The sequence below is a fragment of the Cupressus sempervirens genome, chromosome 8, assembly GCF_028749045.1.
Source record: "Cupressus sempervirens isolate cs-2001-9-10 chromosome 8, ASM2874904v1, whole genome shotgun sequence".
In the NCBI taxonomy this organism is placed as follows: Eukaryota; Viridiplantae; Streptophyta; class Pinopsida; order Cupressales; family Cupressaceae; genus Cupressus; species Cupressus sempervirens.
This window is the reverse complement of record NC_143125.1, coordinates 848,065,510-848,091,868: the sequence shown is the minus strand read 5'-3', so window position 1 is coordinate 848,091,868 and position 26,359 is coordinate 848,065,510. Positions and strand designations below refer to the sequence as shown.

General features: G+C 37.1%; 1 protein-coding gene across 2 annotated transcripts in view; it reads left to right on the top strand.

Moving 5' to 3' along the window:
- The window catches only part of LOC149545073 (uncharacterized), a 210,640-nt gene that overhangs the window by 56,383 nt on the left and 127,898 nt on the right, over positions 1–26,359 (top strand). The window contains exons 4-6 of one of the 2 annotated variants that reach the window (XM_089795569.1): positions 3,283–3,336; positions 3,640–3,729; positions 6,296–6,502. In XM_089795569.1, coding sequence (XP_089651695.1) covers positions 3,283–3,336; positions 3,640–3,729; positions 6,296–6,502 — 351 coding nt within the window. The remainder of the gene's footprint in view (positions 1–3,282; positions 3,337–3,639; positions 3,730–6,295; positions 6,503–26,359) is intronic. The other variant, XM_089795570.1, reaches the window with a different exon arrangement.

Here is a 26,359-nt window from a genome sequence, read left to right as displayed (position 1 = left end):
CATGGGAACCTAGGCATAGATGCCTCAGGAACATAAAAATTCACTACATTGAAGTCGTGTTTGATGATGACGATGAACAGAAAGATATACCCTACCAATACAACCAACCCCATGAGGACACCAAAATGGTTAGCTTGAACTGTATGGAAAGAATTGTAGCATTGGTACGACGCAGAGGAACTATTGCCCTAGCCGGGAGCTTGAGGTGTATGGTGTTTCGTGTACAGGGAACCCTTCAAGGGCAATGGGTCATGGTGACACTCGATAGCAGAGCCACTCTGAACTTCATAAACCGATCTCTTGTGAAACGAAGAGGTCTATCTATTGAGATGCATGCAAGATTCTAGGTCAAGGTCACTGGAGGGACCTTGTACACCTTGTTCCCCAACTAAGTATCACCATGGCTAACCACATAGTGACACAGAATTTCTTCATGGTAGACCTAGGTGATATGCATGTTATTCTGGGCATATAGTGGATGAAGACACTTGATAAATACACCTAGAGCTTCAAATGAATGGACTTCACTTTTGTTGTTGATGGGAAGAAGGTTATTCTCCGCGTAATGGCCAGTGAGGTACCGAAGGAAGTTTTAACACATCAGATGGAGGCTATCTTTCAGCATGATGACATTGTATGGGTTGCACATTGTTTTCTTTCAATAGAGCTCATAAAAGGACAAGAAACACTTCCTCAGGATGACAATCTTCAGAATATCTTGAGTGCTCATGATGAAGTTTTTATGGACATTCCTCCAGGTATACCTCCCCATCATGGGTTTGAACACACTATTGAGTTGGAAGTAGGCGTGAAGCTAGTCATAACCACACCCTGTCGCCATCCCAAGAAATTCAAAGGTGAGATCAAAAAGATGATTCAAGAACTGCTTGAGAAAGAATAGACCCGTCCTAGCTCTAGCCCTTTTGCATCATCAATGGTATTGGTTAAAAAGGAGGACGGGACGATGTGCATGTGTGTGGACTACTGTTTATTGAACAAAAAGACGATAAAAAATAGATATCCTATTCCAAGATCGATGAGTTGCTGGATGAATTACATGACGCGGTTTATTTTTCAAAAATAGATCTCCATTATGGATACCATCAGATCTGCATGAGGGAAAAAGACGTGGAGAAGATGACCTTTTGTTGTCACTACGGGCATTATGAGTTCTTGGTCATGCCGTTTGGATTAACAAATGCACCTACTACATTCTAGTGATGCATGAATCGCATCTTCAACAAACAATTGTGTAAGTACTTACTGGTATTCTTTGATGATATCCTTATTTATAGCAAGACATCAAAAGAGCACTTGAAGCATCTGGATGAAGTCCTAAGGATCATGAAGGATTAGTCTTTGCTTGCCAAGCGATCCAAGTGTGAATTCGGTATGACGAAAATATTGTACTTGGGGCACATTGTTAGTAAATATGGAGTACAGGTTCATCAGGAGAAGATTCAGGCTATTGGCTCCCCCAAAATTACTTTTTGGGTTGCGAGGTTTTTTTTGGACTGTGCAGTTATTATTGGAGGTTTGCAAAAGGATTCTCTTAGCTCAGTGCACCATTAACAGATTTGACAAAAAAGGGTTCCTTCCAGTGGAATAAAAAGGCGCAACGCACTTTTGATAAGTTGAAGGAAGTAATGAGCACTTGTCCAGTACTCACCTTACCTGACTTTACTCGACCATTCTTTCTAGAGAGTGACGCATCCGGAGAAGGCATTGGTGCATTACTAATGCAAAATCGACACCCAATAGCCGACGAGAGTTAGAAACTTACACAAGCAAAGCATCTATATTCCATTTATGACAGAGATGTTGGCTATCATTCATGAACTAAGTTCTGATAGTATTTGGTGGGTGCGAAGTTTGTCGTCCATACTGATCATAATAGCTTGAGATATTTTTTGGAGCAACAAGACTTGAACGAAAGACAACAAAAATAGGTAAGCAAGGTTCAAGCTTTTAATTGACATTGAATATGTGAAGGAAAGAACAATGTGGTTGCAGATGGTTTGTCTAGGAAACTTGCTATCTGCTTACTCAGATTTCAGTTGACTGGAAAGCACATTTGTTGGTGGAATATTCCAAAAATGCATTTGCATGTGAGTTAATGGATGACAACACTCAGGATGATCAGTACAAAGTGGTGAATGACATCATTTACTATAAGGACCGGATATACTTAGTGCTTGAATCCAAACTGAAGCAAAAAATATTGAAGGAGGTACACGATTCACCCTTGGCCGGACACCCAGGTTTCTTCAAAACTTTCAGACAACTCAAGGAGAGGTTTTCATGGAAAGGTCTTAAAGGAGACATATTGTAGTATGTAAGAGAGTTGAAAAACTTGTCTGGTTCAAGGCAAAGAACCTTGCCAATAGTTTGCGCAATAGCAAGTAAAAAAGACCAGCAAGGAATGGGGAGCCCAAGGAACTCCACCCAAACGGGTACCTTAAGTTTCCGATCATTGGAAACAACAAAATCTCGCAACCAGCACTGAAAAACCAGGAGGGAGGACCTTATAGTCTAGGGGCCTCGCACAAAAAACATGTTCGGCTTGGCTTGCATTGCCAAAGTGAAAAAAGATAAAAGCCTTTCGTAAAGCTTTGAACGCCTTAAAGGCAAACACGCTGAGGTGTCCAAACCTTGGAAACCCATTCCTGTAGCGTGCTTTGAGGAGGAGTACGACCCACAAAATACCCAATAAGGGTTTGTTGCACTAACTTGGTGCATGCAGTATCAAATTCCTTAGCATTCAAAATAATATTAGGAGAGGAATTACCTCGTGGAACACTTTGGGAACAAACTTGCGTGGGTTTTTGGTCGGTGGAGCCATTAACTCCAGTAGTAGCAGCAACTCCAGCACCAGCATCAACTGCCAGGCCGGAGAAGGCCGAACTCATTATAAATGGAAATATTCCTGCAGTAAATGCGGTATGACAAACAGTGGAAACCAGCAAGGATTCAGACGGAGGCCATACAAACCCTAGCAGAGCTCTTCACTACTTTCTATTTTTATTAGTTGATGAATAATATAATACAATGCTTTCAACCTAAGAATGCATGGTCTTTCCTCTCAATCTCATGGTTCAGTTTTTACCAACAACAAATGTTCTTTATAGCCCCAAAAATTTCATCAGATGTTAATTGCATCTCATTGTATAGAATTATATGCTTTGTTTGCAGCTGTTTTCCTTGATTAAATTTTTTTTGTAGTTGTCTCTTTACCTTAAAAATGGAAATATTGAAATATTGTTTTTAAATGATCTTTTGCAGACTGTGTTGTCTGACAATATCAATTCAAACATACTTGAAAAATCACTACAGAAGGTAAGTGGTTTTTGCTTAGCTTGCTATTAGCTATGTTTATTTATGCATTTGATGCTTAGACATCATATGTATGCATGTAGATATATGGCCACTCAGTAGTGTTGATATGATTTACTTCAATTCTGCTTATTTTGAGGTGACTGGATTCCGTCATTTTTAAATTTAATGTTTAACATTCTATATTTGCATTCAACGATTCTTATATTTTCTTTAATCGTGGTTTCTGTACGAGATATTTCTAGTCCAAACATTATAGACTTATTTTTAGCTTCTGAAACTCATACAAACTTGAGATGTTTGCAGGTTCAATCTGAGCTCATGAACCCAAAGATTTTTCAATACAATCTTTTTGCACAGGCAAAGCAAGAGAGGCAGCATATTGTCCTTCCTGAGGTATTTTTTAAAAATCCCGAATCTTAGAACTGATTATATTGATTTTTTTGGAGACCATACAAACGTTAATCGCAGTATTATTTATATTGTAAATTATTAAAAGTTTTTAATTGACACAGGAAAATGAGAGTATGTATTTATCCGAAAGTGAAGAGAGATCCTAGACTATCTCAAGAGTGATCAAATGTCATAAATAAGTGGATAAGTTCATGGATATTTGTAATACCCTTAATGCATATTCTACCAATTTTCCTCATAAACAGATTTTGGCACAAATAGATGAATCATGCAAACCAAACCAGTAATATAAACCAACCAATGAACTGATAAATGCTCCTTGAAATACTCAGTTTGATACAATTTCAGATAGTAGTTGTACCATAAATCAGCAATACAACAACAATTTCTCATGTTGGAAACCCTCAAAAATTTCTATTGTATTATAATATAAAGGCATTACAATAGCATGTATAGAAAAACCAATCTTATAAACAGTAACAACACTCAGATTGGAAAAACATAAAGAACCTGTAAACTCAGTGTGAACTCTGTCTTGAATCCACTGGGGTGATGAACCAGGGCTATATCCAATCCACCAAAAATGGCTTGAAGGTTTGGGTCCTCAGGTCTGAAATAGAAGATGTAATCTCTCCCAAATTTTTCTCCAAGAGAAACTCAAACTCTCCAAACAAACAACAATCCAGACATTTCCAAATGGAACCATCTCTCCTTTTATTGTTAAATGCCATGACTCTTCAGCTTCCTCTACCTGTCTCCTTGTCATCTTGCCATTTCGTCTCTTGCTAATGTCCATTAATATTAAATTGACCTTTTTATAAATCTGCACTAGGCTCTCATAAGCCAAATTAAATATTACATAAATCTGACTTCAGAATTTTTAATTTCCCAAAAAGGGGACATTACAATATTCAAATTCAAAGCATAAACTATCTAAACTAGGCATCACTATGTGATGATTGAATTTCACTTTTAGAATACTGTTGAATCGTCTTAAACCTGAAAATTAGATTGTTTTATTTTGAAAGAAGAAATGTTATATTATTTCAAGGCTTGCCAAATTTGGAAAGTCACTGGTGAAGAACATTAAAATCGCATGTATAATATGAAGCCTAAAATATATAAACTTGAATCTGTTATATTATGCTATGTCCTTCCCTTAAACTGTATTTAAGTATCATAATATATATGGGTGCTTTTGTGGATTTGTAAGGTGAGAGAATTATGTGTTCTCACAATTATGGGTTTGTTATCTACTGTTTATGTAGCACTTCTGTTAAGACATACATATAGGGCATATCTCCAAGTTTGTCAATCATTTGCATCTTCAGGTGTATCTACTGAAAAAAAAATCTAGAATACAACTTATTTGGAATTCAAACCTCGACATGAAGGTTATATAATTGACATCTGATTTTTATTTTATCACAAAATTCGTATAAACTGAGTGCTTTGCTAGTTCAATTTTAAGTTGTAAAAACTAAAATTAAGATCCTACATTATGTGTTTGGTGGTACTTCTGAATTAATGCCATCATGTCTACTTTGATACATATTTGGTCTCGGTTAAGTCTTTACCATATCTAGAAAGATTAGAAAAGTTATTGGCAATACCCGTGGAGTCAGTTTGAGTTTCCAAGTTAGGAAATTGTTCCTGCTATTGAACTTTTGCTGAACCAAATCCCCACAATATCACCTAGACTGTTCTGTTAATATATGAAAGCTTTTCTGGCCATACTAGTAGGTGAAAATTGTTTTGGAAGGTTGAAATCTTTATGCTTTTACATTCCTCAACTTTCACTTATATTTATTCACTTTATACTCTAGTTTGATTAAGCCTATATTGAAAAGGTCACCTCAGCTTTCACTTATATTTATCGACATTATACTCTAGTTTGATTAAGCCTATATTAAAAAGGTCACCTTCCATTTGATTATACTAATCCATGCGTGTGCGGGTTGAGAGAGAGAGAGAGAGAGAGAGAGAGAGATGTAACTTGGTCAAGGGAACTCAAGAAAACATTATGTGACATTCAAAATGTGTGTGAGAGAGATGTTTGGATAAAACAAATCTGGTAATTGGGACTCAAAAGTATATTCAATTGCATTCAAATCGTACTAGGAGAAAATAACCTTTTGAAAAACTTAACAATCTCCTCAAAAGTAACGCAGATACAAGTAAAGGAGATAAATCCAAAAGATTGAACAATTGGTTGTATCCCAAGTTGTATGATGAAAGACAAACATCAATTTATGGATCCAATAACAATATTATCTATGCCACTATTAGCATGTGGTCAGGACTTATTCTGTTGTAAGATCTAAAAGACCATTTTTACAGGTGTCATATGGTCCTAACTTTTTATAGATGCAAGCGAATGTGAGCTCAATTTGTTGTTATAATCATTTTCATGAATTTCTAGTTCCAAACAAGTGAGGGAATCATGTTTGCACTGTTTCTTCAGTTATCTTGCTTCTATTTGTTTTGACCTTGAATATGGTTTTGTGATGCTTCTGCTAGAAACTAAACATTAGTTTTCATTGTGCAGGGTGAGGAATCTAGAACTATTCGAGCAGCAGCTTATCTGTTAAAGAATAAACTGTGTAACCTTACCCTTTTGGGAGATCCCAAAAAGATAAATGAACTTGCCAGTCAATTTAAAGTAGATCTCAAATGTGCTCATATCATTAACCCTTTAGAATCACCTCTCAGAGACAAGTATGCCACAATGCTATATGAATATCGTAAGGCAAAGGTGCGTCTTGATTTTCCTTAGTACTGCCATTAGAGAATTATCTTAATCATTTCCATTTTCTTCAGTGAAATGCAGTTGACTTGTGATATTCACAAACATTTTATGTTTTTTAAATTTACTATGGGCTAAAATATCTATTTCTACACTAAAATGTATATGTTTTGTAAACAAACATAAGTTAATAAAGTATTTTAAACATAAGTTACGAAAGTATTTTTCTTTATCTAAATTTGTGGTTCTTTAATGAAGATCTTCATTTTGTACAAACTTCTAACACTTTTTATGAAGATACTTTTATTTATCTCTTTTAATAGCATTGTTAAGGAACACAAGCTATTAAAAGATTTGTCCATTTCTTGATTATTAATTTTTATTCACTAATGATCTACTATATATTATTCTTTTACCTAGAATGCATACTTTTTGAGAAATTTTGTGGTCATCCTGATGTTTTTCAATACTTACTAGTCATTTGAAGATGAGGACATGCATATTAATTGGTAATTGAGTCATGATACTACCCATTCTTCTAGATTGTGCATGGGCCTAAGATGGACCAAGTTCCTTGTGAGTGCATCTATAGATGCTGGAAAGCCAATTAACATGCACACTTACCAATATTATCAAACACATGTTCATTAGACATTGTATGCTAACTATGATTTCTCAAGGTTGCATAGCAAAATCATGGATTTTTATCACTTCATACAATAGGCATTTTAGGTGCAGGCGATTCTCGTAAGCATCGGGTTTCACTATCAACACCAACATAGATGTCTGTGAATAAGTCTCAGAATGGTTACATACCTAATCCAAGGCTGCAAGCCTTTGAGAGAGATACACAACATGCTTTGGGGAAGCTGCCGCTTTCTCTGTGTTGTGTCTAATAGATGCTTAGTTCGTGCTTGAGTACAAAAGCTAGACACATACTTCTCTCGAATTGATGATCGAAGATGAAGCAACCAAGTTTTCCACTTTGCATGGGATGGTACAACACGTGTAGTCATACCATGGTTTGATCACTAAAGGTCAGGGTTTCATCACCTCATATGATGGATTCTAAAAACCTTGATGGTACAACACGTGAAGTCATACCATGGTTTGATCACTAAAGGTCAGGGTTTTATCACCTCATATGATGGATTCTAAAAACCTTGATGATAAGTTTGATCAAAAGAATCTTGAACTTTATTTCAAAGATTTGATATAGCCCAAACAATGTGATGCAGTGAGAATTGTATAACAACAGTTGTTTGTGATTGTACAAAACATCATAAAGAGAAGATTGACTATGCTCTTTGTAGGCAACTATTATACCATAATAATACTTGTTAAAGGGTAGAATAAGAAAATAGTTGTTTCCAAATGGTGTGTGTTAGGGACGGTCGGCGGACTTAACCAATCGTCAGGTCTATTTGTATCCACAATGAAAGGAAACAAACAATTATTATGATTGTGAAGAAGATTATCATGTTATGAAAATCTATATCATTCTACAATATCTCATTGCATGTTTGTACTCTCTTAGTTAATTCTCTCTTGTTAATTTTGCATGTCGGTCCACAATACTACTGAATGGTTATAATTACATTACATTGGTTACACATCTCATATTAGGTATCTAACATTTTGGCGCCATTGCCTAAGTTTGAGCTTGGAGGTCTAAGGAAGTAGGATAGGTGGATGACGACATAATGGGTCATCCCTTCAACCAACAAGTCCTGGTAATTGATAGTGATGTCGAGTAAAATACTGAAGTGACTCAAGAAGAGCAATTGAAATATGATTTGGTTCACAGTGGAATGTGTTAGTCAACGAGTACGTGCAACAAGAGGCTCAAGAGAGATGAATCTCCCTTAGTGCAGTACGTGCCAAACTCACGGTGAACAGTCCATTGTATCATCTTTTGGGTAGCCTTTGTTGGCTTGCACATTGGTGGAAGTCCAAGAACAATGCAAGACAAGGGGAAAAGAACATTTTACACAACAAATACTCCAACAATATGAAGAAAGGAACCAGAGGGAAGAAGAAACATGCAACACAAGTGGGGATTGTACTTCCGTCAACCAAAATTAATTCCCCTTTTGCCAAATAAAGATAGAAGATGCACTAGGAAGCAAGCACAGTCGAAGGACATAGAGATTTCGGTAAGGAGGTCTCAGTTAAAAGCAATTTAGTATTTGAAACAATAGATGCCACCATAATTTATGTCTTTACAAACCATACATTTTGTTTGATGTTTTGTCCTGCCTTATATAAATGCGTCAAAGGTAGGTCCTAGAGAACTAATGAGCCATAGCCCTCGCATGTGAGATGGACTCATGAACAACATCAGTAGGGCCTGTGTTTGTTTGTGTGTGTGTACGTTTGCCAGTGCTTGAACGTGCTCTAGCCTCCTCCTTTTCCATGATCACAATCTCAGGCTCTCTATCTGCTTGGTCAACCCACTCATGGTCTTCCTCAATGAAGATGTCATGTCCCCTTCTCAATCTTAGTTCTGGGTGACAGAATTAATCTATCTCCACATCCAGATAGATTAATATTGATTACAAGCATGATGCTCTCCAGTCACAAAAGGGGAATTTAATTTAATTTATTCCAGGACTTTATTAAGCTGCAGAGCTAAGTCACTTTAATGTTTAAAGTCATTTACTTTAGAAATAACTTTAAGTGACTACAGGACGAAAGTAACTTTTAATCCCACATTCTTTGCATGTGGTACTTTTCCCTCATTTCGAGGCTACTTATGCATGAGTTTGCATTGGGATTAACACACAAGAATATTGATAATAAATGCTCATAAACTAACTGGTTGCTTGAATGTGACTGGAACTTCTTAAGGACGAAAACCCTTAAGAGTATTGGCAGAATTTGGACGTAGCGCTAGTACTTTGCCATCTTTGCAATTTAAAAATTACAGTTGTGCAATCTTCAGGAGAACCAACTGAAATTTCAGAGATACGGAAGCATGACTGTTAACAGTAGTGCCTCACGTTGTAGGTGAGTGGAGCTAAGTGCAAGTTTATCAGCTCAGTGATGGAAGTAAGTTTATTTTGTTTGCAATCTGGGTTTTGAAGGCAAATCTGTTTCCTTACTGGAGTTAGAGTTTATCCGCTAACAGTAGTGGTATTAGCAGTTTGAGAATCAAGTTTGTTTCAGCGCAATAAATATAATCAGTCTAGAAGCAACATAACACATACTGAAGACACCGTGGACGGTGCTAGTATTAATGTGTATTGGGATGGAAGTTGCACACGGGACTTTTACAGGAGTTTAGCAACAAGAAGGGTTTGTGTTGTTTACATCAGTTTGAGGGAATATCCACCTTTGTTCCTAGGCAAAGGGCTTCACGTAGACATAAGTCGGGTAGCACTGCGTATGGAAAGGCCTTGCGCATTGAATCAGTAAGACCCACAGCGGAGAACGTGGTCACACGGGGTCGGGTTTTCCACAGCACGTAAGAGATACAAGTCATTAATAGGAGCCATCGGGTTACGTGAGCTGGGAGCCGAAACATTTTGTTTGAAGGTAATATCAGTTTCTGGTACCCACGATTGGCATCAAGCAAGCACACACAGTCCAGACATTAAGTTTGGTATTTTCACCACCAATCGACAGAGTCATGACTCACTGGGAGTGCTATCGCAGGTCTGGGTTGGAACAGGTACCCTCATTCTTTTCCTTGTAAACACTTTGCTTCCATTATAACAATTGTGAATATACTTGCGGATTCAAGGTGATATTATAATTGTAATTGTAACAGACCAAGCTTATTCTTATGTATTCAAGTTAATGTGGGAAGTCGACTGATGGGACATTGTTCTCAAATGGTTTGATTAAATGTCACTTTGCTGGGAGTCATAATATAAAAGAAATCTCTGTTGACAGTGACATAACTGAACTTCATTGACTGTGGTTATTCTAATTGTTTGTAATGGCCCTCCTCAAATCTGCTCTCAAAAAATGCTGATGAAAGCTCAAGGAATTTCATCAAACAATTCACATGCAAGGGACGTATGACTGATATAGTATTTCAGTTGGCTTTAAATGACTCTTTTTCAATTTGCATCAATGAGAATCTTGTACTAGAAGACTCCAAATGGACCACACAATGGCCTAACATGAGTGTGCTACTAATTTTGACAATATTCAGTGCATATATATGATCTAACCATGAGAAATGAACACCTACGGCCAACTGGCATTTTTACAAACAGTTGGTATTCAAACTAACTAGCTGATAAATAATGATATTGAATTGCTTAAATGACACCAGCAACTATTATCTTCTTAATTTGCAATGAAATTTCTAATACAATGCTCATGAAATATGGCCAAGACTTTTGGCATTTACATGGATTACAAAATGATAATGTTGGTATAATGCACACTTATAGCTGAAACTTATAACACCCTAAAAAGAAATACTAACAAAGGAACTTGGTTGTAGATGGCTGTAATAATTTCCTTCAATGCTACCCCTTCTGCTTTGCTTTTTCGATTTGGTTTTTCGACTGCTTTTTCGGATCTGCTTTTTGAATTACTTTTACGGATTGTTTTTTCAGCCTGCTTTTTTGATTCTGCTTTTTCGGGCTGCTTTTTCGTATCTGCTTTTTTGGACTACTACCATGTTGAATCTCAAGACCATATCTTTCAATGGCATCAAGATTTCTAGCTTGAAGGGATTTCGTCCTTCAAACTATTGAGACATAATCTCCAGAAAATTTTCCAATTTCTTTGATATTTCCAAGCATGGTTAAAAGAAGCTCTTCCATTTCTTTTATAGTGTTCTCACAAGGGCTCCATCCTTCGTTTTCTCAATGTGGGATAAAACATAACTCCCTTTGTGTAACTTATGTCTCCAATGTGTTATAAAATAAAGGGGACTCTTTTAATTTAAATATTTCCCACAAACTATAGTTTATGCATTAATAAAGTTAAATATTTAAATTTAACTTTATAAAATAGCTTTATCAAAGCATAACAAATCTTATCAGTGATAAACAAGTCTTCTTGTCGATTTTAAACAATTACCATCGACATACCGTTGCCACTGAATGTTTGCCCATGCCCAAGATGACTTACTATAAATAGTAAGTATGCCCAAAGTTGCCTCAAAACCCCTCAGAAAGACCTGCAACTGAAACTATCTAGGCCAAATGGCCTCTAAGTCCCTTTAATGTCCTGGTTAGCCTATGGGACCGTGGGGAAATAGGCTAACGACAACATCATGCTATGAATGCTAAAAAGGGGACATTACATTATTAAAGGGGTGTCCATTGTCTAACATTTGAAATAGAGGGTAGTTGACTGGTTGATCCAACAGTCATTCAAGGAGTCCCTAGTATTGTCTGCAAATTGTTCAATATAATTCCTCATAGGTCAATATCCAGCATTTGGTTTTCAAAATTATATTAGAACTTTATTTCACCCTCACAGTGACAGATATAGAAACATTTTAAATGTGCTTACGAATTGTTTGACAAAATTACTGTACCTATAAACCAGCTAAATATATTTGAGAAAATCACAACAGAGATTTGTAGAGAAGACTATTGCATCGGTAGCCTCAGTGAGCCACTCTAATTCTAGATCAATCTCTGCTAGAATGATTGAAGAGGAGTCAGCGGCCAAATTATGTTTGGTTTTAAGGTGGAGGTTGTAATGAACAAAGACAAGCTCATTCAACCTTGTCATAGACAACCTGTTTGGCCTCTTTGAGTGGATATGCTTGAACATGAACCAACGACACTCACATCCAGAATCACTACTAGGCTGACTAAAAATATGGATGACAATCCTCTGAAGATTTGGGGTTGAGGTCTCAAACATTTGCCACCATCTATCTGAAATTAGGGAAAAGAAAAACAATTAGTCTCATTTTCAAAATTACAAGTACAATTAAGGCTAAATTATAAAATCAAAAAGCAAAATGCATAACTTATAACCTATAACCATTAACTTTAATAATATATTATTTTACTTGGTTGTAATGATATTCGAGCATCTATGGATATCTTGCTAGATAAAATCGCCCCTTATTATTGAATTTGTCTAGCTCAATAATTGCAGCTAAGGCATTGCCATCACTACTCATCTTTTGCATCACTATATATAGGTCGGTTGGAACCTCCTCATCCACCTTGAAGTTAGGACGAAAACGATATGATGGATTCAAGTAATAGGCTGCTGCATAGATGGGCCCGTGGAGCTAATTATTTCAATCTCCTATTAATGATCTCCCAAATGGGGGCATACTTCTCTCACAGTCTTGCATATTGGGATCTAATGGCTTCCTTGGCCCTATCTATGCCCTCATATATGTAGCCCATAGAGGACTTCACCCCATCAGTAGTTCATTGGAGAGATACAACGCGCCTACTGATCTGCATATAATGTAAAAAAAAAAAAAATTGAGTCAAAACTTAAATATAAAACTAAATTATTAAACAATTTAATAATAAATGGTAATACTAAATGTTAAATTGTAAGAAATTTACCGTGATTATTTCTTTAGTAGGTGCCCAAAAAGCATCCTCATCATAGAGGCAATTCACTACATCTATCCCTGCAATGGTCGTAGCATAGTGATGCAAGGATACAAGGAATCACAAATCACATAATCACGATTTCATGACTTATCAGGGCAATATTACACACTTTTGCAAACTTTTAATCAAATCAACAAACTAGGAGAGAAATAGACCTGCAATCACCAAAACGGCTCTAACTTCTGCAAAACATAATGAAATTCAACCAAACCAAATCCAAAAGAAAGCTAACTCAAATACCTTTCCGAAAATATAAGTTGTAGGTCTACATCTATTCATATGTTCTTGTACCAACATAAACAACAGTCAGATTTCTGGAAAGGTAACTTAGAAATTTATCATAAAACTCACAAAAATAAACTTCTCTTTATTTCACCTCTTCCTCCTGCTTCTGCAGCCATTACATTCTGAAAATAACAATAAATACATGATACTTTAAAGACTCTTCAAGTTCTATAAGTAATTAATTACCTCCTATGACCTTTCATCTTCTCTCTTACATCAACTTTTTCATATTGTCACATTTATGATAATATTTTATTACATATTTGACAACTTTTGACAATCTATTACAAATGGCTTTAATTAGCCGTACATATTGAATTATATGGATTAAAAATATATTTAAAAGATAGATTCTTTCATTATCTTGGATCCTTTTATTCTTCTTTTTTGATAGATGCTTCTGCAACATACTCCCAGGGACAAAAAACCTTTAGTCCCTTGGGTTGTCCTTCCTCTTTCTTGTCTTCCAATTCTTTGGTATTTGTTGTTTATACTCTTGCCAAGTACTCAAGTCAAATTTCGTATCTTCATAAACCTCTTCCACATAAGATTTCAAGTATAACTCCTGCAAACATGCAATAAATGGATTAGAAAAAATAAATGGGACCTCATCATATATGAATTCATCAATTTGGTTCACTATAGGAACCTTTGCATCATTTTTTTCAATGTCTTTATGAACCTTTTCATCATAAGGCTCATGAACAACTACCACTTCAATCTCTTTCCTATCTTCAAAACCTTTTTACCATAAGGTTCATCAGAAACTATTTGCTGCAAATGTTTTATATCAGCATTAATTTGTTCACTTTGTCCTTCCAATTGACAACTCTCCTCTTCATTGGCAACCAAGTTCTCTATTCCATCTTCACATGCCTTTGTATCCTCAATGAATGGCTGTTTCAAATCACTATTTTCCTTGTCCATATTTTTCTTCAATTCCTCTTTTAGTCTCTCTAAATTTTCTTCCCTTGTTTTTAAAGTTTCTTCATTAGGAATCTTGTTTCCTCTTCTATCTCTTGTTTCATTCTAACTTCCTCTTCTCTCTCTCTTTTTTTTCCACTTCCTCTCTTTTCTTTGCCTCTTCCGTTTTTTTTTGAAAATCCCAATATGAAACCCATGCATCTAATAGTATCCTCTTATCACGAGATAAATCTCGTCTTGTGACCATTTTCTCCTATCTAGGTTCTCTGCACTCAACCTAGTCTTTTAGTCACTTTATAGGTTCTCTCCTCAACTTGTCACAACAAGCACAAATTCACAACTCACCTTTGCCCAAACCTTTTGCTGAGCTTTGATACCAATTGGATGAAAGGACACAAGGAATCATAAATCACATAATCACAACTTTATGACTTATTAGGGCAATACTACATACCATGACCTTGTTGGAAAGAAGATGAATATTTGATTCTTGTTGAGTTTTGGTTGCAGGTGCATGTTTGTATCATTATAAAACCCCAAGAACCCTCACATAACTCATGAATTTCCATCTTAAATACAATTTATTCAACATTATAGAGACATCTATACATATCTCCCAACACAACCATCCATCAACAAATAACAAATCAATCTTGAAAAACATAGACTTCAATTCTACCATTCGAGATAGGCTTGCATACAGAGATTCATAACTTCTTAACCAAATCATATTTTTTCAATCCAGCCATCCACATTAGGTGAAGTTAGGTTTTCAACAACATATCAAAAAATCATAAACATCCAACAGTAGAATCCAAAGTCATGGCCTCACACCGAGAGCCATTTTCCGTGACTCCGTTGAAGATGGTTAAAAACCAAATTTTCACTAAAATGGTCATAACTGATACAAAACTTAACAAAAATGTACCAAATCAATTTCATTAGAAAACTGATTCATTCCTCTTTCCATAAATATAAGTTTCATCTCTTGAAACAACAATTAAGCATTCGTACATGTAATGACCCTCCTCAAATCTGCTCTAAAAAATGCTGATGAAAGCTCAGGGAATTTCATCAAACAATTCACATGCAAGGGATGTATGACTGATATAGTATTTCAGCTGGCTTTAAATGACTCTTTTTCAATTTGCATCAATGAGAAGCTTGTGCTAGAAGACTCCAAATGGACTACACAATGGCCTAACATGAGTGTGCTACTAATTTTGACAATATTCAGTGCATATATATGATCTAAGCATGAGAAATGAACACTTACAGCCAACTGACATTTTTACAAACAGTTGGTGTGCAAACTAACTAGCTGATAAATAATATTATTGAATTGCTTAAATGATACCAACAACTATTATCTTCTTAATTTGCAATGAAATTTCTAATACAATGCTCATGAAATATGGCCAAGACTTTTGGCATTTACATGGATTACAAAATGATAATGCTGGTATAATGCACACTTACAACTGAAACTTATAACACCCTAAAAAACAATACTAACAAAAGAACCTGGTTGTAGATGGCTGTAATAATTTTCTTCAATGCTGCTCCTTCTGCTTTGCTTTTCCAATTTGCTTTTTCGACTGCTTTTTCAGATCCGTTTTTTGAACTGCTTTTATGGATTGCTTTTTCAGCCTCCTTTTTCGGGCTGCTTTTTCGTATTTGCTTTTTCGGACTGCTACCGTGTTGAATCTCAAGACCATATCTTTCAATGGCGTCAAGATTTCCAGCTTGAAGGGATTTCGTCCTTCAAACTATTGAGACATAATTTCCAGAAAATTTTCCAAATTCTTTGATATTTCCAAGCATACTTAAAAGAAGCTCTTCCATTTATTTTATAGTGTTCTCACAAGGGCTCCATCCTTCGTTTTCTCAATGTGGGATAAAACATAACTCCCTTTATGTAACTTATGTCTCCAATGTGTTATAAAATAAAGGGGACTCTTTTAATTTAAATATTTCCCACAAACTATAGTCTATGCATTAATAAAGTTAAATATTTAAACTTAACTTTATAAAATAGCTTTATCAATGCATAACAAATCTTATCAATGATAAACAAGTCTTCTTGTCGATTTTAAACAATTACCATCGACATACCGCTGCCACTGGATGTCCGACCATATCCAAGATGACTTACTATAAATAGTAAGTATGCCCAAAGTTGCCTCAAAACCCCTCAGAAAGACCTGCAACTAAAACTGTCTAGGCCAAATGGCCTTTAAGTCCCTTTAATGTCCTGGGTAGCCTACGGGACCATGGGGAAATAGGCTAACGACAACATCATGCTATGAATGCTAAAAAGGGGACATTACAGTCCGCCTTTTCCAAAATTGCTTGTCCCCAAGCAATGGTCGAACAACAACCCAATCAATCCACCTGGATCCCAAATGTAGTCATGAACTATACTGCTGTCAGTCAACATAGGCTCCTGCACAACCTCTGAAAATTAACCAAGAGGAATCCATAATCAAATTGGCGAATACAACTCACCCGAACTCCAAAGTCAGGAACCCATGAGAAACAGGCTCTCGAAATATCAGAACCCAAGTAGAGTAGATAACCCAAATTGTCAACATGGTAAATACCATCAACACATCCCACTAGCCTATGTGGAATGTACAATACAATTTTGCAACAATGATGAATACTCCTGCATGAAACTGCACCAAATACAGAGAATCCACACACTGCACACCTACTGCAATTAACACAACTCTGTAGATCACCGGCCACTGTCTCATAACTATAACACCCATGCACTACTGATGGTGAATAGTCATTACACGGTAGATAGCAAAAACGAGAGCCTAGACCAAACCTGTCTGCCATCAACTCGTCAACACATGGATCAAAAGCAAACCGATGAACATATCCTATAGTATAATGCCGGTAAAAAGAACCAATCCCAGTCAAAGACTCATCCTACAGACGTGATACAACCAATTGTGACTGATCATCAGCTAAGTCAGAGGATGATATAGCCAAGAGTGCAGAATCAACAACAACATCACTAGTCTCTATGTCCTCCAAGTCAAACATAGCACAATGCTCAGCTGCAACCCCCAACTCAGTTGAACCTGCCTCCAGTGGAAACGGACCAAATATGCCAATACTAGTGTCGTGGACAGATATATCCTCATCTCCACTACCTCTATCAACCTTGACCATGGACATCCGTGGGTCACCAGACACCACGGTCCGTGATTGTACAGGATCTAGTGAAGACTGAAGTCGTTTTAACTCCATGGTTGCCTTAGCTAAATGAAACTGTGACTCCTTGAAAGCCAACTGTGTACTCTCAAGAAACTCAGAAGTCACCTTGAGCTGCTCAGTAAGCTCACTCACCTCATCTTCCTTGACCAATAATGCGTCATATGCTGTACCGCCCCACTCCATAAGATAATCTCTGTCAACTACCAACTGCATATAATCCTGTCTCAGAATCTGGATAGCCTCCCATAAAGAGTGGATCTCTGTCAAGGAAAGATAATTGCCTCCCTGCTCATCACTAGTAGGAGAACCCCATCCATAAAATGCTAACAACTGACGAGCAGCATCGAAATGCTCACAAGCGATAGAAATGTCTCGCTTGCCAACTCTCAGCTGACTGGTCAAACTCCTATACTCTATCCCTGGTACACTGTCCAAAGGAGTAACCTCAGAATAGCTATCATCTGTAATACTCAGATCTTGGGACTCTCCTGTAAACTCTGTCATCTCTGAGAAATCATCAACATGTGACCTGACTGTAAAAGAAAACTGAGTCCTTGCTATACGTGCTAACTCTCGAACTAAGCTCACCTCAAGACAAAGCTCTTCCACATGTCTCTCAGAATCCTGGAGAGCCAACTGAATACACACCAAGGAATTCTGAGTATCCTCTAGCTCATGAGAAAATCGGTCAACCTCCTCCTCCTCCTTCTTTAATGTATCTAAATACATCCCTACAAAATTAAGGAGATGATCACGATCTAAAAGTAGGTGTATGTAACTTACCTTCATTGCCTCGATGCCTTCCTTGATCTATTGTAAGTCGTCACAAGAAGAACCTGTTGTGACTCCTTTCTGTCTCTCTTGCAGTTGAATCATCCGAATGTAATTCTCAATCAATCCATGTATCCTGTCATGATGAGATAAAGCCGCAACAATATCCTTGTCCCTTGTCTTCAGCTGGCTTACCAAACCAAGTAAAGAACTACTAGCCTCTATCTCATGTGAAGAAGCATCCAACTGTGCCTGATACTCATTTTCTGCAAAGTCCCGAATGCTCACTTTCTGATCAACTGTACTATCCTCAAACATGAAAGTATCCTCAACTACTGTAACTTCATCCAGCCCAACTGTACTGGAATCACTGCCCGTGTCAATCACACAATCCGGTGTGCCTGTGATATCACCTTCTAATGCTACTGGCTCAACCTGCACAACATCTGTAACCCCTTCTGCCTGTGAAGATGATGCAGATAAACCATTACCTGAAGATGTGCTAATGTCTCCCTGTACCGAATCAGCATGTTTGTTAAACTCCTCATACAAGTTTTTGCTTGTCATAGGGAAGGTACAATCCTTAGGCCTATCAAAACGTTAATTCAGTCTCTCCGTAAAATCTACATATGAGGTAATGTGTGCATGACCCATAGTGACCATACCATGATGCCACCACTCGTGTGCTAACCCATCCAGGTGAATTGCTGCATACTTAATAGCTTCTTCCTCAGGCATAGGGTTCATTTGAAAGTATGTGTCAAACTTTTGAACCCAAGCTCTTGCTGTAGACTCCCCCAAGCCATCATAATATGGTAACTGAAGTTCCCCTACTTTCTTCCGTAGCTCATAGCTCTGGTTCCTGTCATGTCCATGTGACATATGCTTCATCTGCACATCTATATACTCCCTAAAGGTAATTGCAGTAGTAAAATTTGGACCTCCGGCTTCCCAATCTCTCCTCAGCTGGACCTGTATATCAGTGATCTGGGGCTCTGGTACGGGCTGCTCTAGAGCTCCAGGAGGAAATGTGGGAATAATGGGCCTCGAACTCACTGTCCTAGTTTGCTGGGGTGCATGACCGAAATTGTTCCCAACTTGTTTGCCTCCATTATGAGTCCTATCCTGATTATTACCATTCTGATTATTTCCTCCACCCACATTAGCATTCAACCCCATTTGACGAGCCATCATCTGCATCATAAGCTCCAATCTCTGACTCTGTTCCTGTGCTCTCTGCTTTGCTGATCGCTGTCCCTGTGCTAAGGTGTCTAATAACTGTAAAAATCTTTCCTTTCCCTGATTTGGACTGGCATACATTTTGTCGAACATTTTTCTCTCTATCTGGCTATTCCAAATTCCCAATAAGACCTCCACAGGATGGCAGGAAATCACTCTAATACCATTGTAATGACCCTCCTCAAATCTGCTCTCAAAAATGCTGATGAAAGCTCAAGGAATTTCATCAAACAATTCACATGCAAGGGACATATGACTGATATAGTATTTCAGCTGGCTTTAAATGACTCTTTTTCAATTTGCATAAATGAGAATATTGTGCTAGAAGACTCCAAATGGACTACACAATAGCCTAACATTAGTGTGCTACTAATTTTGACAATATTCAGTGCATATATATGATCTAAGCATGAGAAATGAACACCTACGGCCAACTGGCATTTTTACAAATAGTTGGTATGCAACTAACTAGCTGATAAATAATGATATTGAATTGCTTAAATGACACCAGCAACTATTATCTTCTTAATTTGCGATGAAATTTCTAATACAATGCTCATGAAATATGACCAAGACTTTTGGCATTTACATGGATTACAAAATGATAAATGCTGGTCTAATGCACACTTACATCTGAAACTTATAACACCTAAAACAAGCAATACTATAAAGGAACCTGGTTGTAGATGGCTGTAATAATTTTCTTCAATGCTACCCCTTTTGCTTTGCTTTTCTGATTTGCTTTTTCGAACTGCTTTTTCGGATTTGCTTTTTGAACGGCTTTTTCGAACTGCTTTTTAGCCTGCTTTTTCGGTTCCGCTTTTTCGGGCTGCTTTTTCGTATTTGCTTTTTCGAACTGCTACCCTGTTGAATCTCAAGACCATATCTTTCAATGGTGTCAAGATTTCCAGCTTGAAGGGATTTTGTCTTTCAAACTATTGAGACATAATCACCAGAAATTTTTTCAATTTCTTTGATATTTCCAACCATACTTAAAAGAAGCTCTTTCATTTCTTTTATAGTGTTCTCACAAGGGCTCCATCCTTCGTTTTCTCAACGTGGGATAAAACATAACTCCTTTTATGTAACTTATGTCTCCAATGTGTTATAAAATAAAGGGGACTCTTTTAATTTAAATATTTCCCACAAACTATAGTCTATTCATTAATAAAGTTAAATATTTAAACTTAACTTTATAAAATAGCTTTATCAATGCATAACAAATCTTATCAATGATAAACAAGTCTTCTTGTCGATTTTAAACAATTAACATCGACATACTGCTGCCATTGGATGTCCGACCATATCCAAGATGACTTACTATAAATAGTAAGTATGCCCAAAGTTGCCTCAAAACCTCTTAGAAAGACTTGCAATTGAAACTGTTTAGGCCAAATGGCTTCTAAGTCCCTTTAATGTCCTGGTTAGCCTACGGGACCATCGAGAAATAGGCTAACGACAACATCATGCTATGAATGTTAAAAATGGGACATTACAGTACACATTGCTTCAATATGACTGTAATTTGAAAATCTGAAAACTTGTCATCCATAGAATACTCATAACTTTCTCAAATATGCATGAAATAAACTCAAACCAAAAGAAGTGAAAGTATTATTCATTTTCCTACTCTACCATATCTATAATACATCATTTTCAGGCTATACATGGATGTTCAAAGCCCGAAAACAACAAGAGAACTAAAAAGTTGATCAAAATAAGAAGTTAGAATCACTCTAAGTTTGCTTCAAATATTACTAATCCCTTCTATTCTGATTTGGTTCAACCTTAAAATGAATTTTATAGTTTCTTAGCCATTTTAGACCTTACAAATACCACCCATGACCTTTGTTATCTATAGTTTGTAAAGATAAAATGTATGGTTTGTAAAGATATAAATTAATACAAAATCATTGACTCATTGTCATAGTTTGTAAAGATAAAATGTTATCTCATTTTGTTTAATGACCCATAAAATAATTAAAAACCAGCAAACTCTGTAGTCTTTTTGAGAAAATTGTAAATACATGCTTGCACATTTGTTATAAAAACATTGTCGGGTTTGCAAGATTGCACTTTGCAAGTGTTGTTATTGACTCCTTAATGCTCCCAATGGAATCTTATAGCCTCCTCAAATTGACTTTTGATTGCCTTGATGCTCTTCTTTCTTGCTGGTTGCAAACTTGTGGTTTCTTTTTTCTCTTCTCTCTCACTTTTCCTCCCTTCTTCTCATGCTAAACAATTAGAAGGCCTTTTAGGGTTATAAGAAAGAGAAATGGTTTAAAAAATATTTAAAAATCTTGTAATTTTTAATGCTTTTGACTTGACATTTTTTGCTGTCATGCGGCAAATTTATTTGGTAATTTTTGGCAGGTTTTGGAGAAATTGCCTAAATCGGTGATTCATGGAAATACATGCCAAAAACTTGGCGATCCAATTCACTGAGTTAGCGAAAATCGCCTAGGCTAACCCGAATCATTGAATTGCCTCAGTCGCATGAATCACCACAATTTTTGGTGCTCTGATATAAATTCTTCTTAGATGTATAAAAGAGTGTCAATTGAAATATAATATTTATGTAAGCATAAATCAGTCCAAGATTATTGTACCTTTGCATTCTATCTTGATGATTATAAATGCTCTAATTCTAATTAATATGGGATTGCCCAAGTTGTTTGATTTTGCTGATTTGTTGCCTTACAATTCTATCAGCAAATTAAATTCTGTCTTCTTATTTGCTGACTGCTAAAAGCTTGACTTGGTCTCGATTAATCATTGACCATGTTGTAGTATGAATGGTTGGACATGAAAATTGTGTATGTTTGTAGAACAATTTATAAATTAATTCTCAGCTTATGATCCTTGCCCTTAATTGCTGTCCATCTTAGATTCTTCGCATTCTATGTATCTTTGTGATCTCTTGTTTGGTCATATGTCTCCTTGTATCATTCCTTAGTGTGAAGTCTATCTTGGATAATCTTTGTAATGGATTGATTTGGATCCCTTATGCGCTGAATTAGTTTGCGTCTATGTTTTTGTTCTTATTGATTGTGATTTGGTGAGTAATCTAGGCCATGTCATATATGCTCCTATCTTATAGGTCATTCATATCATTTTTGCTTCTCTTGATTTTAGTTGATGTGGGAGGCCCAGTTACAACCTGTGTATTCAAATTCTTACTGGTCCTCCTTATGTCTACCGTGGATATCTTCTGTTCTGATTTGACTTGACGTCTTATCCTCCTTTTCTTTTTGTTAGTATTTGTGATGACTTCGAATTTCTCCTCTTGGTCTTATGTTATTGGGTGAATGTAATGGTAGTAATATTGCTTTTGGTTTCTATCGTCTGTAAGTATTGTGTAGCCAACAGGGTTTTGTCGTCGGTAAGATTTTGTAGCCGACGGGTAGATTAGTATTGTTATGTAGCTGTAACAACCTACCTTGTTTTGTTATTTTTTTAATGTTTATTTCTTCCTGTAATTTTGTCAAACAATTGTCTTGCAAACAAATTTCTTATAGTTTTCAGCTTGATGTTGATCAATGGTTTCTCAAGATTGTTTGTGTTTCATATGAGATGCAAATAGGAGGCAACATAGAACCATATGCAACTAATAACAATGACCATTCATTTATTTCTTGTTTCAGATTATCAGGAAATTACAACTACCATAACAATAATATCTTCTCATTAAACTCAACGCATTATATCAACTATAAAGTTCAATGATGGTCCATACCCATTGCGGTTACAACAGTGTTAATAGTTCTGAAATTGCTACAGTAACTTGCAGCTACAGTGATCCGGACTACGACAGCAACTTGTTGCTACAGTAACTCGTTGCTACAGTGATTCGGGCTGTTACAGTAACTTGCTGCTACAGTGATTCGAGCTGCTACAGTAACTCGTTGCTACAGTGATTCGGACTGCTATAGTAACTCGCTGCTACAGTGATTCCGACTGCTACAGTGATTCCGACTGCTACAATGATTCCGGTTGCTACAGTAACTCATTGCTACAGTGATTCCGATTGCTACAGTAACTCGCTGTTACAGTACCACACGACATGAGCTTGCTGTTACAATGTTGAATCTCAAGACCATATCTTTCAATGGCGTCAAGATTTCCAACTTGAAAGGATTTCGTCCTTCAAACTATTGAGATATAATCTCCGGAATATTACCCAATTTCTTTGATATTTTCAAGCATGTTTAAAAGAAGCTCTTCCATTTCTTTTATAGTGTTCTCACAAGAGCTCCATCCTTCGTTTTCTCAGTGTAGGATAAAACATAACTCCCTTTATGTAACTTATGTCTCCAATGTGTTATAAAATAAAAGGGACTCTTTTAATTTAAATATTTCCCACAAACTATAGTCTATGCATTAATAAAGTTAAATATTTAAATTTAACTTTATAAAATAGCTTTATCAATGCATAACAAATCTCATCAATGATAAATAAGTCTTCTTGTCGATTTTAAACAATTACTATCGACATACCGTTGCCACTGGATGTCTGCCCATGTCCAAGATGACTTGCTATAAATAGTAAGTATGCCCAAAGTTGCCTCAAAACCCCTTAGAAAGACCTGCAACTGAAACTATCTAAGCCAAATGGCCTCTAAGCTCCTTTAATGTCCTGGTTAGCCTACGGGACCATGGGGAAATAGGCTAACGACAACATCATGCTATGAATGCTAAAAAGGGGCATTATAGTCCGCTCTTTCCAAAATTGCTTGTCCTCAAGCAATTTCAACTCTGGATGCTGTAATATCTGCTTATTTTCCCAAGTAGCATCCTCCACTGGTAGATTCCTCCACTTGACCAAGTACTCCTTGATGATCCGCCTGTGAAGCACCCTCTCCCTGGAGTCAAGTATAGCCTCGGGAACCAAGATAAGCTTTCCCTCATCATCAAGAGGTGGCAATACTACTGAAGGCACCACATTGTGGCCCAATGCTTTCTTAAGGCGTGACACATGGAACACATTATGCACTTTACTGTCTGCGGGCAACTCCAATTCATAAGCTACTTCGCCCACTCTCCTGATTATTTTGAACGGTCCATAGGAGCGTGGTTTCAATTTCTCTGCTCCACTCTTCTTGAGAGAGGACTGTCTATACGGCTGTAACATGAAGTATACCATGTCTCCTACCTCGAAAGACCTCTCAACCTTGTGCTGATCAGCATATTGCTTCTGCTGATTTTGTGCCTTTTGCAAATTTTCCTTCAAGGATCGCATAATGCCCTGACACTCCTGCAAAATATCCTTGGCCTTAGGCACTCTACTGTCCCCAAATAACAAATCCAGAAAATTAGGAGCATCATACTCATATAGTGCCATGAAAGGGGACATTTGAATAGACATATGGAAAGAGGTATTTTAGCAGTACTCCCCTAGATGTAGCCACTTCACCCAAGCCCTCTGCTGCCCTGCAATGTAGTTTTGGAGATATCCCTCAACCCACTTGTTCACTATCTCTGTTTGCCCATCGGTTTGAAGGTGGTAACTGGTACTCGGAGTGAGCTCTGTTCCACATAACCTGAACAACTCCTGCCAAAAGTGGCTCATAAATTTGTTGTCTCTGTCACTGATTATGCTTCGTGGTATCCCATGTAGTCTGAATACCTCTCGAAAAAATAGTTCTGCTATTTGTGCTGCTGAATATGTAGACGAAATTGCAAAAAAATGTGCAAATTTTGTCAATCTGTCTACTACAACAAAAATACAATCCCGACCTTGTGCCTTGGGGAGGCCTATGATGAAATCCATGGAAATGCTATCGCACTTCTTCTTTGGTATGGGTAGGGGCTGTAGTAAACCACCTGGAAAGGAATGTTCTTGTTTGTTCTGCTGACATACTGGGCACTCCCTAACAAACTGAAGCACCTCTGTTTTGAGTCCTTTCCAAGTGAAGTGCTCTCTCACCTGCCGATATGTCTTAAAGAATCTGGGATATCCTGCTAATGGTGAATAATGAAATGCCCTCAATGTCTTCTACTTCATAGTTGACCCGGGTACCAAATAAATCCTTGTAGATGATCAGATCATTTACAACAGTGTATTGACTATCCTGAATAGTTCCTTCAATAACACTAGATGCCCAACTATCTTTGGCATACTCTGCCAAGATCAACTCTCTCCAATCATCAATGACTATCCGAACAACAAGCAAATGAGGCCTTCTGGATAAAGCATCTACGATAGTATTTTTCTTCCCCTTGACATAGACTATGTCAAAATCATAAACTTGTAACTTACTCACCCATTTCTGTTGCCTGTCATTAAGATCCTTTTGTCCAAGGAAATGTTTCAAGCTGTTATGATCTGTTTTTACTGTGAATCGGCTCCGTGCTAAGTATTGTCTGAACTTAGCTAGCGCGTGCATGATTGCTAGCATTTCTTTGTCATAGAGGATGTAAGTTCTCTCAACACCTCGTAATTTCCTGCTCTCATATGCGAAGGGATGTTTGTCCTGCATGAGGATAGCTCCTACGCCCTCTCCTGAGGCATCACACTACAGCTCAAAAGGCCTGGTGAAATTTGGAATGGCTAAAACAGGGCATGTACTCATCAGCTTCTTGGACCTGTCAAAACAATCCTGAGCCTTTTCTGACCACTTGAAACTGTCTCTCTGTGTCAAATTTGTAATTGGTGCTGCTATCTGTGAAAATCCCTTCACAAATCTGCGGTAGAACCTGCAAAGCCCAAGAAATCCCTTGAGTTGTGGAGTGTTCCTCGGCAGTGGCCAATCTAGAATGGCCTTGATCTTGTCTGGGTCAACCCGAACACTTCCTGCACTAATAATATGCCCTAGATAGAGCAACTCTGTCAGCCCGAACTCGCATTTACTCATCT